Consider the following 20,985-nt stretch of genomic DNA (forward strand, 5'->3'; position numbering starts at 1 on the left):
ACGTAACATTTAACTCACTTAAATACTGGTTTGTTTGCACCAAACCTGCTCATAATAAGTATACTCAGCAGTTAATTCACGCTTACTGCAAATTTTTGTTGTGATTATGAGGTCGATCATAGCTGGGACTTTTAAACTCTAATTCGACAACTGCTAATTAGCAGTGGTGGATTTTAACGAATATCTTTCCCACCAGCTGATGTTTGTCATGGATGCTGATCGACATATTTTTACTCCCACGTCCATGGGACTGGTACTGATCCTAGTGTTGACTCAAGTCTTCTACACTGATGCATGTAAGTATCGGATATTTTACATGGTTGCAGAACAAGGAATAACAAGAATCTCGGACTGATAGATAATTCACAATGTTTAGTCACAATAGGCTGACATACCAACGACGTGACATTAAATTTTGAGTCACTCACACGGTCAAATATATTGTGGTTACTTCTATCAGGGTAGAATTGCGAAACAAATTTGTTTTAATATTTTTATCTTCTTGAAGTGAAATGGTGATCGGATGGTTTCATGCATGTTTTGATTTTTGTATGTTTAAAGCCGCACTCTGTAATCTAGACATATAGTGGCGATCTGTATGTCATCGAGTCTGGACCTGAGAATCTAGTGATTGACACCATGACCATCAATCTATATGCAATTGGAATAGGATACGGGTATAGGGAACGCGGGTATAAATAGGTGGGTGTGGTTCCGGGACTGTGGGACTGACTAAATCAGGAGAGGGAAGGATCTGGAGAAATGGTTCAAGGTCGCAATTTGCAGCTTTCAGCCACTGCCACTTGTTTAGTGTGCATACTTTGTCACAGCTCCTCTCACATCTCGCAGATTTTGTCAATTTGTCCTGTGTCAATTCTCCAGTTGGCGTCTACCCGTGAAGATCCTGGTTAGAATTGATCTTCTGTAACCCATGCTTGTCGTAAGAGGCGACTAACGGGATCGGGTGGTCAGACTCGCTGACTTGATTGACACATGTCATCGTATCCTAATTGCGTAGATCGATGCTCATGCAGTTGATCACTGGATTGTCTGGTCCAGACTCAATTATTTACGGACCGCTGACATATAGCTGGAATATTGTTGATTGCGGTGTTAAACAAACCAACCAACCCTTTGTACAAGCTTGGTGAGACACTTATGAACAGCGAGTCTGACTCATTTGTGCAGGTTTGGTGAGACCCAACACCTGGTGAGTACTGGTGACTGTTTTGTGTTTCAATATCGTGTAGTCTGAGAATCATTTATGGCTCTCTACGTTGAGCTATGACTCTACCCGAGTCCTAGGACTTGTGTGTACCCTTATGAACATAGTATGTATACAACACAACACTAATATCCCTCCACAATTTCAAGATCAGTACGTGTCCTTCAACACATCCGGCAAACACGTCAAATACATCAACGACGTCGGGGTGAAGATCACGGGCGCCCACTCCATGGTGCTGAAGGTGAAGACCTGCTCCAAGGCCTACCTCATCCTCACAGAGACAGTCCTCTACCAGAAGACCAAGGCCTACTATGTGGTCATGCTCGACCGGACCGAGAAGCCACGCCTGTCATCCATCTTGGAGGGTTGCTTGACCTGCACGGCCAAGGCCTCTAGCTCCATCAGGATGCTGTACTGTTCCTTCTACAAAGTGTTCTGGTTGTCGTGGGACGACAAGGGCTTGATACAGATCGGCAGAGGCAACACGCCATACAAGAACAAGCTGATGTCCCATCGGGGAAGCAACAAGTTCACCATTAACTATATACAGGCCATGTCCCATGGTCATTCTGGGGACTGGCAGGTCAGGAAAGGTGAGTGGGTGGGAGCTGGCTGCTTGGTTGGTTGGTTGGTTGGCTGGTTGCGTGAGTGGCTGAGTGACTGCGCGCGTGCGTGGATGGGTGGGTGAGTGAGTGAGTGAGTGAGTGAGTGAGTTGGATTTAACCTTGAACCTATATACCACCGCGGAAGTAGGAAAAAGACCGGAACAATTCATATCTTCGAAGTGTACCGATTCGGGGAAATATGATAAACCCAGAAACTTACGGAGGGCGAACCGGGATTCGAACCCGCTATAATATGTTCTGGTACGGCTAAGGGAAGCAACTGTTGTTTTGTGAAATCTTGGGACGACTCCGGCGACCTTGACACCCGCGCCTCCTGAAAGTATAAAGGGATGTCGTTGAGTAAACCGTTTTATACCCTTATAAACTATTTATAGCATATGCTTGGGACCAAAATACCAATCGTCACCCAAGGAGGAGTGAGTGAGTATAATTTTACGCCGCTTTTAGCAATATTCTAGCAGTATCACAGCTGGGGACACCAGAAATGGGCTTCACACATTGTACACATGTGTGCAATCGAACCTGGGTCTTCGGCGTGACGAGCGGACGCTTTTACCACTAGGCTACCCCACCACCCCATCCAAGAAGGAAGTATATAATATTTACTTATCTTATTGAATAAGATGATCCCCAGTGCATGCACAGGCAGCTGTACACGCACGCACACACACACTCACACACTTAGTCTATTACCAATAATGGCGTAAACTGACCACGAAATATGTATGTTTTGGAGAACAATTTTCGTTGAAAAGTTAGAGACAAGACGAGATGCATATCGATCAGGCCTTTGGAAACAATATATAATTATTAAAATATACACTTGAAATATATTGAACAGAATAATAATTTAATCATGTCCAATGGCAAATACACAATGCTGATGTTGTAGACTGCCCACCGGGTCGTTACGGTTCACGATGTGTCCTACGCTGTGGCCAGTGCGCATGCCCAGGCGACTGTGACCCTAACTACGGGCGGTGCAAGAAGGGGTGCAAGCCGGGCTGGAGGGGCATCAGGTGCAAGCGAGGTCAGTAGCCAACGCGAGGGAGGGTGACCAGCTGTCGCCTCGACACATCCCCGGTCATCCGGTGTAACATTTCTTAGTTGTATCCTGACACATACCTTAGACCCATTCGCCAGCACCACGTCTTTCCGGAAGTGGCGTCATCACTCCCATGTCTCTAATAGAACAGAATTGAACTGAATTCCTCTCGTTCGTGATTACACTGTAATTTGATCTTCTCGTATCTTACAAATCATGTTGAAAACGAATGGGAACGGTGTATTCATCACAATAAAATATACATTTAGTGGATAAGCGAGGGAAGTCTCATATTTGAGTTTTTTTTGTTTTTGTTTTTTTAATGCCCGCATTCAGCAATATTCCAGCTTTGTAGTGGCAGCATGTAAATGATAGAGCAGGGACCGGGCAATACAATGATCAACATCATGAGCATCCAGCTACGCAATTGGGATACGATGACATGTGTCAACTAAGTCAGCGAGCCTGACCACCCGATCCCGCAGGTCGCCTCTTAGGATAAGCATGGGTTGCTGAAGACCAATTCTAACCCGGATCTTCGCGGGTTGATAGTCTCAAATCACACTTTAATAAACCTGGTCCCGTCAATATGAAAATCACCAGGAACATATCTCCATAAATGTGATCCCTAATACGGACATTTAATATGTCGGATTTTACAGTGACCGATTCCGTCCGGACTATAGAGGTTAGTTATCATTGTCTAATATTATCCATAGCTTCACTACTCTATCGAGGATCGTACTTCTAGTACAGGTTTGTGTTGGGATATATGTCAATGTCAGTTTTTCTTTCAGCCTGCAAAAAAGGAACGTACGGCACTCGCTGCCAAAGGTGTGGTCACTGTAAGGACAAGGCCCAGTGTGACCGTGTCACCGGACACTGCCCTGGGCTCTGTGAGCCTGGATGGACAGGGGACCACTGCGACGAGTGTACGTGGAGTGAGTGAGTGAATGTAGGGTAACTCGGCAGTCAGCAATATTTCAGCTATATCACTGCGGCTTGATTATATAATCTCGACAAACGTGTGTTGTTTGGTTGTTGTTTTACGCCGCACTCAGCAATATTCCAGCTATATGTCGGCGGTCTGTAAGTAATCGATCCTGGACAAGACAATCCAGTGATCAACATCATGAGCATCTACGCTGTTTGGACACGATGACATATGTGTCAACCAAGTCAGCGAGCCTGACCACTCGATTCCGTTAGTCGCCTCTTCTGACAAGCATTGGCTGCTGAAGACCAATTCTAACCCGGGTACATTAGATATAATGAGCAATGCCTCAAGCAGTCGGGTATGATGACGCGCAGTCAACCAAGTAAAACTGCCAAAATACTTTTCATGATTAAAAAACCGCAGATTATCAAAGGATTTACCCGTTATTACAACGAGAGGTTTCTGCTTCTGTGGACGTAACCTCTGCTTTTCAATCTAGGCAATACGTCTGTCACGTCAACGTCAACAACTCCCTGCACTGTTTCAGTCTGTCCCAACTCCACACACGGTGTCGGCTGTCAGAAGTGCGGCCACTGCAGCCTCGGCGAGAATTGCCACAGGGAAACGGGGAGGTGCGAGACCGGATGTGACCTAGGGTGGATGGGACAGAAATGTGATCAAGGTAAATCACACCTTTTGAAAGATTCATATTCTTAAAGCCTATACAAAACGTTCATCCTCAACTTTCTTACATTATTTTAAAAGTCAACAAGTACTAGATCCGTAGGGGCGCCATCTTTCGAAAGACCGTACCGGTTCGTAGTTTTCAATCTGATATCTTTATTTCAAGGTTCACTTCCTGTTTATTTTAGCAAGTATACAATGGGGGCAATCGATTAAAGAAAAGGCGTCTATATTTATCCATATATTTAACTAAATAAATACCAGCTGAACGATTAACGAGTGAGAATGAGACGACGCAGTAACCGCGCCATTACTTGTTCCAAATCACGAGTCAGTAAACATGGTATCAGTTTTTCCTAACTGGAGAAGGATCATTATCTCCTCAGAATGCATGTCGGGATCATATGGCGCCAACTGCAGCAATACTTGCGGTCACTGCGGGAACAACACAGCCTGCGACCAAGTCAACGGCATCTGTCCCCCCGACACCGACTGTGAACCTGGGTGGTCGGGCTATCGCTGTGATAAAGGTAAGAAAGGTTTGAACTGACGATGATATAGTGGGCGGGGTTTTACGGAGGTGTTTCCTATTGGCTGATGATAGAGTGGGCGGGGCTTTTACAATTGTGTTTCTTGATTGGCTGATGATGAAGTGGGCGGGGCTTGTGTTCTTTTACTGAACAATGATAATACAGAAAATTTATATAGCGCTTAATCCAACCATTAAGTTGGTGCTCAAAGCGCTACAATATCACTGCTTCCGGACTGTTGTCTTCAGTGTCTTCTGTGTTAATGATTAAATAATAAAATGACCGGCAAAAGAAAGTATACAAGGTTTTCAAGAGGTCATTATCATTGACCCAGACTACCGAGACACACAAACATAATGCAGGGGTGTTAATAACATCTGTACTCAACCTGAGCTACAAATCACACGCATACTACAGAAACACGTGGCGCCAGACATGCGCAAGTTCACTTGTGGTCCTGAAGACCAGTTTTCAGTCATATAGAGGATAAGCAGGTACTGAGTTACACACAATACATGTTCACTACCATCACTTTTGTATCCTGTGTGCCCATCCCTTGAATCAGGGATAATCTACAACACGTTATATAGTCTCCCTGCTTGAATCAATACAGGCACGCAGCCTCCCTTCTAGCCGAAGGACAAGGTCACGTGGACAAGGTCACGTGGTATGCGACGTCATTCGTCCTGGAGGGCTTGTGCAAGCTGCTGTCTATTCCGTGTGACCAGTGTAACTGCCTGGACTTGTCCACTAATTAATGAGCTGCTCCAAACTGTGAACAGAGCAGGCTACTCCCCGCTCTCAAGTTCGTTAAGTGATACAGATTAACCAGATTATGATTGCGTTTGTAAGTTCCTTCCCAAGCTTGAAGAGTTCCCTCTACCGACATCGCCGAACAACAGTCCCTGTACATGTACTTCGGTGGGCCACAACCAGAGATGGCAGAAGATTTCTACTCTGTGAAGATGGCGAAGAAGACAAGATCCTGATCTTTTCCACTGATGAGCAACTGGGATATCTTTCCGAAGCAAATACGATCTACATGGATGGTACCTTATCCTGTTGCCCCAACCTTTGGAACCAGCTGTACACTGTACATGCCCGCAGTGGATATACGATGTACCCACTTGTCTTCGCCCTGCTGCCCAACCGACAACCGACAACATACGCCAGGCTGTTCACGCTGCTGAAGACAGAGGTGCAGCAGATTCTCAACCAACCCTTGTCACCAGCTACTGTGCAGACAGACTTCGAGATGGCGGCCATTCGAGCAGTCGAGGGTGAGTTCCCCACAGCAGACATCAAGGGGTGTTTCTTCCACTATACCCAGGCTATTTGGAGGAAAACTCAAGATCTAGGCTTAGCTGTCCAGTACAAGGAAGATCCCCAAGTGCAGAGTTGGATTCGAAGAGCGGCTGGACTTCCCCTACTTCCTCTTCCTGATGTACAAGAAGCCTGGTTGGAGACTATGAAATTGCAAGGTCCCAAGGCTTCAATGACTACATGGTGACGACATGGGTTGCCGACAACGCCCGTTTTCCTCTACCCCTATGGAATCATCACCACACAGTTGGACCGAGGACAAACATCAATTTGGAGGGATTTCATGCTCGTGTGAACAGAAGTCTCCCACATCAGCACCCAAACCTGTACCGATTTGTGGACCTGATCCAAGGCATAGAGACATCGGAAGGTGCTAAGCTAACGCAGATTGACTTTGGTGCCACTCCCCCACCCAGGAAGAAGGTGTACATAGAGTCTTGAGGGGAGACTGCTCCGGTTGAAAGAGAAGCTGACAAGTGGCCAGAAGACATCTGTTCAATTCCTGGATGCTGTTGGACACTTATTGAAACTGGGCTGACAATATTGAACTCTACTCTAATATAATCAATTCTGGCTGATTTCATACTGATTTGCTTACTTGTACTAGATGTGATCACTATTTTGATTGTTATTATCATTATTATTAAAAAGTCTTCTCTGATTTCTTACATTTCTGATTTCTGTTATTTGTTTTATGGGCCATTCCTATTTCATTAAGAGGTAACAGACAGGGGATTAGCTGTGCACTCAACAAGATAGTTTGTTGTTTTATCCTGTCTGACAAATGGCACGTCTGACAAATGGGAGGATACCTTTCATTCTGTGGTGGGTTAGGGCGTTTCCGCACGCGCCTGTCTAGTGCATCCCACATATGCTCGATCGGGGACATCTCTCGAGAACGTGCTGGCCACTGTAGAACGTTCACGTTGTTTCTCTCGTCGCTGCCAACGACGAACAACTCGGGCCCAACGCAATTTGTGACGTCTGTGTTCAGGGGTCAACACATGTCCTTTGAAGGGTCTGTAGGCTCTGATACCTGCTGCCCGAAGACGTCTAGCCACCGTGTATCGACTGACACGGTGATCAAGGGAATTCGCCACTGATGACGTTACCGTCAGAAAACGGTTTCTCAGGTGTAACGTCCTCAATTCCGGTCTTCAGCTGGTGTTGTTACTCGCGGTCTCCCACTTTTTGGCCTGTCCTGTGTCTGGTCCGTCTGCCTGTAACGTTGCAGCAGTCCAGAGACAGCTACACGGGTGCAGCCGAAGGTTCTTGCAACGTTGACGTGTGTCGACCCCATCTTGAGCATACCTATGGCCCTCTCACGTTCAACTGCTGATAGTCGTGGCATATCTGTTGTGATCTTTTTCAAACTGCATGTGTAACCTGTCCGCACACTAACTTTTTTACCCTTAGTGCATGTGGAACTCAGAGGCCCCAAACCATGGTTTATACAATTGACCACTTCGACGTTTTATTCACGACGTGCAGGTGAATTTCACTGCGGGTATCAAATTGCTACGTTGGGGCGACATGTTTCAGTGTATAATTAACCTACAAAAATATTTCTTTAAAATTTGAGAAATGGTATACTTTCTTTTGCCGGTAAGTTTATATTGGTGAAGTTAATATTGTATCATTTATAGTTGACTTGAATACAGTTATGTTTACGTGTTTATCAGCAATGTGTAATGACGTTTGAACACCCCGTTTTACACACCTCCATAAACGCCAGACGTTGTTTCAGTCATTTTTCATTACCTCGATATGACATCAACACAATATTCCGGCCCCGTCAGTGTGCAAATGTACCTCCGTGTATTAGGACTACAACGTGAACAGAGTAAAGGAGTTGAGGTAGTATTATAATTGTAGGTGATTTCATATCATTTGAATAGTGACAGAGGCAATGAACCTTAAAACAAATAGACCACGCCCACTAGCGGAATATGTTTTTCCTGATAAGCTGATAAGCAGTGGGTGGGGCGTCTCAACAAACGCAGGTTAGTCATATGATATCGTTGTTTCATCGTTTAGTGTTCAGGATTAACTGTCGAATTCTTGATGTTTTTAATGTTTGAAATTTACTTCAATATATTTCTTTGCGTTTATGGAGGTATACAACCACGTACATCGTGTGCATCTGTGTTGCCAATATATTGAAGTCAGTTGTTTAATTCACCCACGCATGGTCACCTATGTCCAGCATGTCCACGTGGAACCTTTGGTCTGGGATGTGTGGAGTGCGGCCATTGCAAGGATGACGCGCTGTGCCACGTTACGACTGGAATCTGTACTTCCGGTTGTGCTGATGGCTGGACCGGAACACGGTGTGATCAAGGTAGGGGCATTGTCTCTGTCAGATCTGTCTCGGGCCCCATTAAATCTGCCAGAAAGGTCATAACTCAGTTTGGTGTGTCAGATTATACATGCCTGTGACTAACGCGTATAAAGGTTTAGGTACTAAAATACGTTGAAAGGATAGTTTTCGTTTTCGAATATACAGGGTGTTTACATTTGAATATTTCTAAAATTGGATTGAGCGATCCGCAGGGTATCCGACTTTTCAACTATTCCCACAGGTACCTATTGCCCACTGGACAATGTACTATGTTTGTGATTGTTTGACCATTCTCATTAAGATCCGAAAACAAAGACCTGAGGACACCCTATTATGGATCGAGAACGATCCTCTGTCCGATCAATTCAAAACGTCGCTCACCAGATTAGGATTGTCCTCTCTAATCAGTCAACCCGTAAACAGAGTAGTCCGAACGACAGTCCGTCAAAAAGAAATATACATTTCAAACCGAAAATACTTTAAAAGCACGTGTGAAACACTGCTATATAATCTCGGACATCTGTTGGCCACTCCACAATGAATCAAATTTGTTCAGTTTTCAAAATTTAATTCGAGAACTTTGCCAATGAGTTTTTAAAGCGTGACATGGAATGGAAGTCGCCCATTTGAACCTAATGCCGTAAAGCTGGAGACAGCTGCTCTCTAATGGGTTAATATCAACTTCAGCTGTTAGGTATTTCATTGGTCTGTCACCAACGATAGATCTCACGTGACCTGTAACGGACGTCCTAAGATCTTTTAGCGGTAGCTGAACCAAGTGTGTATTCCGGGCTAGGATTGGCTATACTTGTCACACATAGGTTGTATGGTCAGAGCTGGTGACCTGCATGATCACGTGTTAACGTACCGGCTTGATGTCTGACGTTGTTCATGATGTCAGTCATTGGTTTGTTGGATAAGCGAGCATTATTGTAGCTTAAGATTGCGGCTTTAAACAAGAAACAAAATACAGAATAACTTAAAACATAGCTTCATCGATCGCCCAACTAAACTACGTGTGTTTTCCCTCAAGAATGTAGAGACGGCACATGGGGAATGTACTGCAAGTTGGAGTGTGGTCAGTGTCAAGATGGGGAGCCATGTGACAAGGTCACAGGTCGTTGTCCTGGAGAGTGTGCCCCTAGCTGGACTGGCTGTAACTGTGATGCAGGTAGGTTAAGGTCACATGTCACAGGTCACAGGTCCATGCCCTGAACGACCTGAACACTGATACCCTGAGACGTTTACCTATTGTTTGTTTCAGCATTAGGAACAGAGTTGTCCTTGCTGTAAGACCAGTAGTAGATAATGACTGAGTGTTTGATTTGTTTGAATAACTGGCACCCTGCCCCTCGACAGCATGGCTCGTTATTCGTGATGTCACTGGCATGCATGTCCCAAATCAAGACGAGACGATTGTCGTCAAAAGTTTGTCATTAACCATGTTCTAGAAAATTCATATGATACTTGTGGCAACGCTATAATATACACATGCAAAAAGTGTTGCAACACTCCATACACTTTCACAGCATTAATATGTCACCATTAACGACACCAAAGTCATTTATCTAAGCACACAAAAAGAACGAAAAACTGTAGCTTATTTGGAAAAGCAAACATTTTAAAACACTGACTCATTTTGTAGTGCAGATAACTATGGTCGCATGACATTTTAAACAAGTACGGTCATGTTCAAGTTCTTGCATAAAACCTCAAGAAATCGCATAAATATCAATAACTGAGCACAATGCCAATATCTGGTGTGACCTCCGCCAACAGGAATGACATACCTGACCCTCTTCGTTGACTGTATCATGTCTTTCTTAAAACAACGACTACAAGATAAATTCATTACGTATTGGTACCAGGAGATGAGGACATCTACTACTGATATGTTATTCAAACAATTTAAGGTGAAATTTGGCTTTGAAATGTATTTAGTAAATGTTTTAAATTGTAACCAAAGCTAGGTCTGCATTATGTAAATTACGAATATCATCTCATACATTATTAATTGAAACTGGTAGACATGGTAGTAATAAAATCCCACGGGATGAAAGAATTTGTACTAAATGTTATCTTAATGACATAGAAGACGAATTTCACTTTTTACTCAAGTGTCCATCGTACACTCACCTAAGATCTATTTATTTAAAAATATATTATTGTAAAAAAAAATTCAGTTTATATTTTATAAATGTATACAGTTATTATCATCAGAAAATATTAATACTCAACACTCTCTAGGTAGATATGTGTATGAAGCATTCCGTGTAAGAAACAACTTTTAACTTATTAATAATGTCATCCTCACCATCCAACATAAATATTATATATATTGTATTGTATGTATGGCCAGAGGCCCATGTGGCTTATGTCAATAAAATCTGTCTGTCTGTCTGTCTGTATCAGACGCTGGTCATTAGTTTGCTGATCTTTTCTGGCCAATCAGCTGATAGTCGATGGATGACAACCAACATATCTTGCAATAACTCCCAGTGACATGCAGGCATACCGCATACCAATAACGTGCTGTCTTTGAGCAGTTGCCATTTGATGGGAAGCCATATTTGCCTATCATCAACGAAGTCAGTTGAATGTCCAAGCTATTGAGCTGAAAGAACAGTTTAATGAAACTTGATACTTGCTTAATGACGGGTACACGTGCTTCACGTGATGCTCGCCTTGGATCATAACACATGCATATCTGAAATCAATATAGGGTGCACCCGAAGGCTAGAAATAATGATACAAACATAATTATGATATGAAGTTAAATGACTGCAATAGGGTTCAAAAGTCATAGTTTTTATATACTTTTATCCAAGTGTATAGTATGGTAGTGTTGATCAACCTGTGCTTCCAATACACGATTAGCGGAGCGAACTAATGTAACGCGTTATGAGACCATCTTCAGAATCTCGTCTCCATCCTCCTACTGATTCAGGGGCGGTAAGGTAGCCTAGTGGTTAAAGCGTTCGCTCGTCACTACAAAGACCCGGGTTCGATTCCCCACATGGGTACAATGTGTGAAGCCCATGTCTGGTGTTCCCAGTTGTGATTTTGCTGGAATACATGTATTGCTAAAAGTGGCGTAAAACTAAACTCACTCACTCACACTACTAATTCCCCTGGCCCACTGTTACTGCTGTACAGAGTGTACTTCGGGGACCTACGGCCCCGGCTGCAAGGAGGAGTGTGGGTGGTGCAAGGACGAAGAGCCGTGTGACAAGGTGACGGGGATGTGTGAAAACGGCTGTTACCCAGGGACCAAGGGAGACAAGTGTGAACACGGTAGGTGAAAGTTACCCCAAAACTAAGCTTTGACTTCCGGAATTACCAGATGGATGTGCGCTTTAAAAGAACACAAACACGTCACATAAAATCATCCGATCATAGGTGCCAAACGGATCACCGAAGGCTACAGAAACTTTTCATTCTGATTAGGTGACCCCCGCCGTGATATTGCGGCAATACTGCGAAAAGCGGCGTAAAACTAAACGTTTCTCAGTCACTGATTTGGTGTAGCAGAACATGAAGGGCCATTCGTCACTACTCGCCCTTTCGCGTCACCTTCGCTGTTCGGCCTCTCCCGAAATAACACCAGTGGGTCACGAAGCTAAAGGCTATGTTGTTGGGAAAAATTGTTTTAACTCGGTGTTGAAGAGCACTCCTGATATACCCAGCGGGTTAAAAATGTATACTGTTTTGGCGAGTGTAGTGAACATGGTCACATGGTGATTGTAGGGTCTGTAATCCGGTCACAACGACCAGCACATCCACGTACGAATAAGGGATGCATCTCTGCTCGACGAATACTTGACATGACCACGAGTTCCTCATAATCCTTTTTCTTTCATCTTTTTCTGATTTTAAGAGTAAATTTATCGTAAATCTACAAATGAATGTTGGGCATGACCAGAAAGGTGGCAAGGTCAACGGTATGCTGTCCTCTGGGCAGTTTCAGTGACATATAATAGTGGTACGTATTTGATGCTTTCAGAGTGTGCCGATGGTTCCTACGGCACCAACTGCTCTGTCATGTGTGGTCACTGTCTGGATGGTATACCATGCGAGTCTGAAACAGGCTTCTGTCTGCTGGGATGTTCCCCAGGGTGGGAGGGGCTACGATGTGACTATAAAGGTAAGACTGATGAGGATGAGGATGGGGTGCTGTGGTTCACGTGTGACGATGAGGGTAAGGACGACAGCGGCGAAGGGGTGCTATGGACTGGGGCGGGGATGTGTGGGGAGCGGAGATAAAATACTTCATTACCTATGGCGTATAATCAAGTTACTATGTCAATTTAGCCACAGAAAGATATAGTAGAATTTTTAAATCGTTTGTAATTGTGTATTGCATAGTGTGTCAGTAAATCCAATAATGCCTAAATCCTTTAAATTGCATTTGAAACTGAAACCTCGAACCCTGTAAAATGAGATATTATTTTAGCCAATTCGCTGAATGTAAGATTCCAATAGAGTCTATATAATCATGATCGGTATAATTCGAATTACGGATAACTCGAAACAAAATGAGTTGAGGCTGAAAACATTCATGATGTGCATCAGGTTCAAGAGTGCCCGGAGACTTGGACACCACGAAGACCAAACTGACCAACACTACCCCTGTGAAACCAGGTAAACACTGACCGCTATACACTGCTGTATACCTAACAACAGGGTCTGTAACCAGGGCTACCCTGTGTACATGTTCACACACAAACAGTCTGTCCACCTAACCAGGGCTATAGCCTGTACATGTACAAACACAGTACTTGGTTTATGACTTCAGACAAAGTTGCAGCCATCAGTCTTGGGATCACTCTCATCATCATCGTCATCTGTGTTATCGGCGGTGGAGTCGTTGCCTGGTACGTCCTCAAAACCCCATACCCTGCACCACTGTGGCTGCTTGCTAAATGAGAGCGTGATATATACTGAGAGAAACAAATAAGGGATCACACGAAAGTCAAGCGTTCCTATACTATTTTCAGTTTTCGTCAAGAGCTTTGAATAGCGCTGTGGTGATGAAAACGAGAAAATATCAAAAGGAACGCTTGAAATTTTCCCTGATCCTTTATTTGTTTCTCTCAGTATATATCCTGGGTTAGAATAGGATGTTCTGTTTACAATGTTTCATCTGAGATCCCAATAAAGCGATCTTAGAGGTACGACCATCGTATGTTTATATGTTAATATAGAGGAATCGCTTTATTGAACAGGGAATCGCACGGTTAATTGTGGGCTTTGGCATCCTGTCGGGTCCAGCTGTCAGTCAATGGTTTCTTGGGTCCAGGCTCGATTATTTGCTGAACATATGGTGGCTTACTTCAGAAATACGATTCAGTCGCTCGCTCACTCAATGATGTATCTATTTATGCTTTTGGTAACGTGCGCCATGCTTTAATGACATCCATGCAAGTTCACAAATACATATTCGCACGCACACGTATCTAACACTTTGCTTATAAGCTATGCTCCGTCTTTACGTCGCAACTTGTCGCAAGTTAACAACGCGGAGCCGGGAACCAGCTTACTGCGCTTGCCTACTCTTGACCCTCTTGTGCTCAAAAGTCATACCTTAAATACAGCGAAAGTATCGTTTCAATATTCAACTGAAAGATTTAACTTGATTAAGTTCATCTGTAACGCGGCTGTTTCAGGAGACGTTGTCGGCGACCCGAAGAGGAGCTCAAAGTCCACGGCATCGTCAACCCCGGCGCCAACACGGAGTCGTCCTTCGTTGAAATCCAAGGCGAAGGAGCCTTCAAAAACACGGACAGTCGGTGGAAGAACACTTCGACGTTTGAGTCCCAAACCTAGCCTGTCACAACCAGCCGTAGCCCGCCCACAGTCAGCTGAAGTGGTGGTTAGGTGACACATCCACTGTACACAAACCGTTCGCTCATATTTCATAGTTGCTTTGTCTATTATCGCAAATGAAGGTGTATATTCTTTCATTGTGTTTCACTGCAAGGCTATGTGAGATATTAAACTATCTGGGTTATTCTGTTCACCATCTCATGCACCATGGGGCCCAGAGCTCCTTTCAGGGGCTCCTTTCAGGAAGCAACCTTTACTAAGGGTAACCTTGACTCCTATTCTTTAACATTGCACTAAGGTTACCTTAGTGACTCACCTTAGTGCTTTGTGAAAGGAGGCCCTGATCCTTAGCAAGGACTGCCCGCGTTGGATCGGGTGGTCATACCTTGTTCCTATGAATGCCAACATGAACCTTTTGCGTGGACCAATGCTCATGCGTTTAATCACTTGTTCATCCGTTTCACAATGCGGTCTTAATGTAAAGGGGGCGGTGGGGTAGTCTAATGGTTAAAAGCGTCCGCTCGTCATGCCGGATACCCGGGTTCGATTCCCCATATGTGTACAGTGTGTGAAGCCCATTTCTGGTGTCCCCCGCCGTGATATTGCTGGAATATTGCTAAAAGCGGCGTAAAACCATACTCACTCATTCACTTAATGAGAAGGCGATCTAACGACCACACTTATACAAAGACTCAATAATGCGTGGTGGTAAAATACCTTGCTCAAGAAATTCCACCATGATTATGCTGAAATAATTGCTGACTGCGGCTTCAAACATCATTCACACACACTTGCCGCGCAGTGGAAGCTAAGGTGATCACAAGACTGTATTGTTTATTTTTTCCCCAAGTTGGTATATCTTTATCTGTTAACCAAAACCATTAGGCCCATATAGGTTGATAGAACCGTGATTCTTCCTGTCAATCGTCAGGTGCATAACGAGCCACTTTGTTCGTGTAAGCCCCATAGGTCGCAAAGCTTTATATGTAGATAGTATTTGAGGTCTTTTTGGCCAGAATTAGAAAAAAATATTTTTTAAAGCAAAAATCTATGTAAGCCCGGGCTTTTTCTATAATGGTAGCTACGCCCCTGGTCGTACGTTGCATGAGAGCATTCTATTGTACATATATGTATAGTATATAGTTATACAGGTACTCAGAATAGTAACTGTCTTTGAAGTGATTTTTGTGGTCACGGTATATTCCCTGCGCAATATGAAGTCACACTACCATGTCTGTAACTACAACTAGCATGTCTGTAACTACAACTAGCATGTCTGTAACTACAACTACCATGTCTGTAACTACAACTACCATGTCTGTAACTACAACTACCATGTCTGTAACTACAACTAGCATGTCTGTAACTACAACTAGCATGTCTGTAACTACAACTAGCATGTCTGTAACTACAACTACCATGTCTGTAACTACAACTACCATGTCTGTAACTACAACACTGGCATTGAACGTTGAACCGTGTGGTGTTTTTCGCTTTGTTGTATTCAATAAACTAACGCTTGGTTATAAAATCATATCAATACAATGTGGTGTTTGTCATTCAGTCACCGCATTGTCATCAGTGCAGTCAGTTTTTATTCGAGCTACCGATAAACAACCTTGCATGGTATGTCAAATCGTCTTACTGTTTAATATGGTATTGAATATAAGATATATTTCATATATAGGATTTGCTGTTGTGTAACATATTCTACAATTCAAAATAGGGAATTTGGAGATGTTCTTCACGTTTTCATCTTCTAATCATTTTATGCTGTTATATTCTGAACCCCTTCAAATAGGAAGAGTCGTAGAACTCTCCTTAAAATCTTCGTAGATCGATCATGCTCAGTTGCACCCCAAACTTAAGCTGCACCCCAAACGTGTTGCACCCCAAACTTAAGCTGCACCCCAAACGTGTTGCACCCCAAACTTAAGCTGCACCCCAAACGTGTTGCACCCCAAACTTAAGCTGCACCCCAAACGTGTTGCACCCCAAACGCTGCACCCCAAACTTAAGCTGCACCCCAAACGTGTTGCACCCCAAACTTAAGCTGCACCCCAAACGTGTTGCACCCCAAACTTAAGCTGCACCCCAAACGTGTTGCACCCCAAACTTAAGCTGCACCCCAAACGTGTTGCACCCCAAAAGCTGTCATGAGGTGGGAAGAATTCCTGGGTGGTGTTCTGCTTTAGTTATGGTCTCCATAAAAATGATAGTGGTTCCTGTTTAAGCAAATGTCTGCAAGACTTTAATAGATTTCACAGATTTAATATTTATTCATTTAGTTTAGAGTCTGCAACAATGGCGTTTATTGGAGAGAAATAGAGGTTATTTATAGTCTGTGCCATTCACACAAATGTGTCACTCGATAAAATAGACATATCATTTGAAAGATTAGACATATGTTCTGTATCTGAAGCTGTAGTCTTAGGTGGTAATATTGGCCAGAGACAAATGACTGGACAATTCACCCAACGTGTTTTATCTTTTATTTCAAGGCGAAAGGCGTTATATGGATGGCGTCTGTTTTTGAAAAGTATCAACTATATATTCCAAGACTACTTGAATTCCAACATTTCTATTGGACATGTCGCAGAGGTGGTAGGACAATAGGCCCACAAGCACATAAAGCCCCCAGGCAAAACACCCCCAGCTAAATGCCCCCATGACAAAACACCCCACAAAGGTCCTCAATGAAAAGATGAATACCAACAAACCCTTTTGCAGCACATGAATTTATTCTCACATGAATATAATATAATAAGTTTTAACATTATCAACATGATGATGCAAATGATAATACACCATTAATTGATGGGCTACTCCGAACATTAGGAAGGAAGCAGGAAATCAGGAAACACTTAATTCACTTTCATTTGTACCCAACATTTAGCAGACTTCATTCCATTGTTAAAATAAAAACATCGTCACAGCGGAGCCTTGGTACATATGGTTTTCACATATGCTACTTACCTGTAACAACTGTCAGCAGTGGGAGGAATTGCTTAGAAAACATCATGTTATCACCCGTCAACTCAAAGGGTGTTTTATCTTATGGGTAGAATTTTGCAAGGGCTTTTTGTCATGGGGGCATTTAGCCTAGGGGATTTTTGTCCCTGTGGGCTTATTGTTTGCCCACCGTCGCAGAGGAATGTATTTTCAGCTTTCAGAAACCGCGAGAACAAGCGTGGTGTAATCACGACATCAAAACAACGCGAGTGGTCTCCCCTAGGGGAATCACTTTTAATGCGTAAAAAGAACAAGTGACTGATACATGTCACAGAATTCGAGGTTTAGGGGTTTAGATTCATATCCTGTTGCTCTAGTTAAATGTACTACACAGTTGAAAAAATTCATTGCTATCTAGATTTTCAAATCGCAATTTATCGTGTTATTCCGGTTCAAAAGCTTGGCTGTTCACGGAAAGAGGCGAGAGGGGACGATCTCCGATTGATCTCCATGGAGACTGTTGCTACTAGCGATAGTCACAACGACGCCATTTTGGTTGTTGATGCTACTTGTTTCCACGTCTGTGCTGACATTTTGCTCTTTATCCCGCACGCATCTCACGTTCTGCACGATGTATGCTTCTGTTGCTTTGGCCTATCATCAAGGTATCTTGTAGTGGTCTCTGAATTATATTATGTTTGCTCTTCATCTTGATTGAATAGCTTCCGAGCTACAGAGTATTCCAAACTTGATTCTTGAAATAACCTGAAGATATATCTGTCCTTATCTTGGGGTAGATCTAACCAAAGACGTCTTTGATCTAACAGTAAATGTAAAAGAGAATGACTAACAAAATCATTAACATAAGGGACATTCCATGTACTTCGCCAATCCCTCGTATGTACGGGTTTCACACCTGATCAGGCGTTTGGTCTTTTTCATGGAACGATTGTGTGGATGTGAATATGTGCGTGTCCTTTGTAATTTTGCACAAAAAATGGCCATGGATATTATGCACCAGTACCCAGGTCAAAGCATATCAGAACTGTTTAAGTATATTAACTGCAGATCTATGTCTCCTCTCTTCATCTGGCTGATGAGATCTGCTCCGTGTAACTGTAGATTTCTGAGAAAGAAACTCGTTGTCAAGTAGAATCTTATGGTGCTTTTAGAACCATGTTTGAGGAGGAGTGCTTTATTATACATATAAACCGTCAATGATGGATAATTAGATGATCATGTAATGAAGCTACATAAACGAGACCGGAGGGTGGGGAGAAGTACCTGAAGCTTACTAGTATAAACCGTCAATGATGGATAATTAGATGATCATGTAATGAAGCTACATAACAGTACCTGAAGGGCTAGTAAAATCAATTGAATGACAGTAGGCCTAACTATAAATAGATAATTCAACACTTGTTCTTTGTCGGTCCGGTGGCTGTGAGGTAGAGTGTCCGCTTATGAATCTGAAATATACGGTTCCAATCCTGCTAGGAAAAACATTTGCACATTTAAGTTTATCTTTGACGATATCTTTCAATTGATTTCAAACACTAACATATCATCTGAATTTGAATGTTGATGTTAATATAGAGTTAGGAAAAAGTAAACCTGGGAAGAGGTCTTACTTACAAAAAGTAAAACCGGGAAATAGGTCTTACTTACGAAAAGTAAAACCTGGGAGCAAACAAAAACCTCAAATGTGGTAATTTCGGGAAAAGAAGCCAAGTCTAATATATAGTGAGAAGCAGCCTTCAGGTTTATATGTAAGGATAAGTGTGATTTTTGTGTCTTATTTCATTTATTCCATTCCAGCTGTAGACGATCTCCACAGGTTTAGGACCTACCCGGCCCCCGTCTCCCAAAAGACTCTCCCAGTCCCTGATCCTGTAGGTCATCTTTAGGTTGTTTGAGTTTGTCCTATTAGTTAGAAATACAAATACAAGAACTATTGCAATTGATATGATGCAAAACATAAATGATTTACTTGTTATACCTCTACTGTATTGGCTATGAAACTACCTGATACATCCTTTTCATGTTGAAAAACTAAGACAAAAATATTTATTTTTGTATAAACTTGCTCTTTAAAGAAAGTTTGAAACAAGTCATCTGTTTTGAAACATTGAGTCAAATAATATTACATATTAAATAGTCCCAAATCTTCCAATTATAAGTATTCATTGCTAACAAACAACACAAGAAAGAAAACTTCCATTATTTTCATGCACACTCAATAACATGTGCAAGGTTCTTTTTCTGAAACTAATGATCAAATTACCATTGTTATCACCACTGTTTGATAGTGATTCACATAGTGTGATACAGTGTGAATTGTCCAGGTAGAGATTTGTACAATTGTTGAAAAGTATTTTTATGATATGTTATCATCTAATTGGCAAGGTGGTACATTTTCTCCATCAATCTGGTTAAATATCTGTTAACAAGATAGTGCATGAAAATGGTCAACTCATGTTTTTTGGGTTTTTTTCATTAAACCATCAATTCATACTGTTTCAATGATACTGACAATCTGATTCCTCTCTGTAAGCACCCTGGTGTCTTCACGATCACCGTCAACCCCCTCTACTCCCTGCCCGACACCCTGCCCTCCTTCCCCGTCCTTGCCCCCAGAGCCCGTCCTCAAGTTGTGGAGATCGATCTTGGTGAAGAATCCAAGCAGCCCCAGTCGTGCTCGGCTGTCCTTGTGTCCTGTGTGAAACACATGTTCCAGAGTTTCTTCACACAGAGATAGACTTGGATGTGTTTGATGTGCCCGTGTTGTGTGAACTGATAGCTTTTGGACCTTTTGGACAAATCATTTGGACTATTGTGGCTTTTTTTTTTATAAGATATCTATTGTTCACACATGAATTAAAATTTATGTAATTATGTAAAATTGAATATGATGAGCTTTTTGCTTGAAGGACCAATCTTGTTTATTATTTTGTGTATGCCTATGTAAACTTGATGACACATGAAATCAAAATATGGCTTATAGGATGTCCATGCGAAACTGTCGCTTCAACCAACCCTTTACTTTATAAGTCATGTCAACATTCTGGAGTGTTGTTCATAATATCAGTCTCAATAGACTAAAGCTGGTATTTATTAACATAAACTGTGAAAATGATTTTGTAGGATCGAAAGAAAACCTAAGTTCTCAATCTGACATCCAACTTTTGAACTTGTTGCTGAGTTAGATTATTCCTCCTCCTATTTGTAGTCTTCGGTTTATCTGGCTTTATACCAGTGACTGAAATATTTATCACCATTTAATCAAATACTCCTGTCAATGACTGATGTTGATTTTCAGACCAGTGTTCATAATGAATAATACAACAAAATGAAATGTGAAACAATGTCTAGAGTGAGTATAAAATCTTTAGTGTTAGGAACTACTAACAGACTCCATGATGAAGTGTCTTGCTTGATCATGGATGCTACTACAACAAAAAGCCAATGCTGGTAATGATACATAGGCTCTATT

At 42.5% G+C, this 20,985-nt stretch overlaps 2 protein-coding genes across 2 annotated transcripts; both read left to right on the forward strand.

Moving 5' to 3' along the window:
- The first annotated feature begins 244 nt into the window (after positions 1 to 244).
- Positions 245 to 14,540, forward strand: LOC124282003 (multiple epidermal growth factor-like domains protein 10). The gene is made up of 13 exons (XM_046718008.1): positions 245 to 296; positions 1,375 to 1,821; positions 2,747 to 2,884; positions 4,384 to 4,518; positions 4,907 to 5,050; positions 6,016 to 6,330; positions 8,580 to 8,714; positions 9,748 to 9,885; positions 11,871 to 12,008; positions 12,718 to 12,912; positions 13,287 to 13,355; positions 13,510 to 13,588; positions 14,381 to 14,540. Exons 1-13 carry the CDS (start codon positions 245 to 247, stop codon positions 14,538 to 14,540), a joined length of 2,145 nt encoding a protein of 714 aa, XP_046573964.1.
- Positions 14,541 to 17,984: 3,444 nt separating this feature from the next.
- LOC124281973 lies at positions 17,985 to 20,810 on the forward strand. The gene is made up of 3 exons (XM_046717983.1): positions 17,985 to 18,157; positions 19,311 to 19,384; positions 20,047 to 20,810. The coding sequence occupies exons 1-3, from the start codon at positions 18,055 to 18,057 to the stop codon at positions 20,248 to 20,250; spliced, it is 381 nt and encodes a 126-aa protein (XP_046573939.1). The 5' UTR covers positions 17,985 to 18,054; the 3' UTR covers positions 20,251 to 20,810.
- Positions 20,811 to 20,985: the final 175 nt, after the last annotated feature.

This window comes from Haliotis rubra, unplaced genomic scaffold (genome assembly GCF_003918875.1).
Source record: "Haliotis rubra isolate DU_JTF1 unplaced genomic scaffold, ASM391887v1 Scf291, whole genome shotgun sequence".
Classification (NCBI taxonomy): domain Eukaryota; kingdom Metazoa; phylum Mollusca; class Gastropoda; order Lepetellida; family Haliotidae; genus Haliotis; species Haliotis rubra.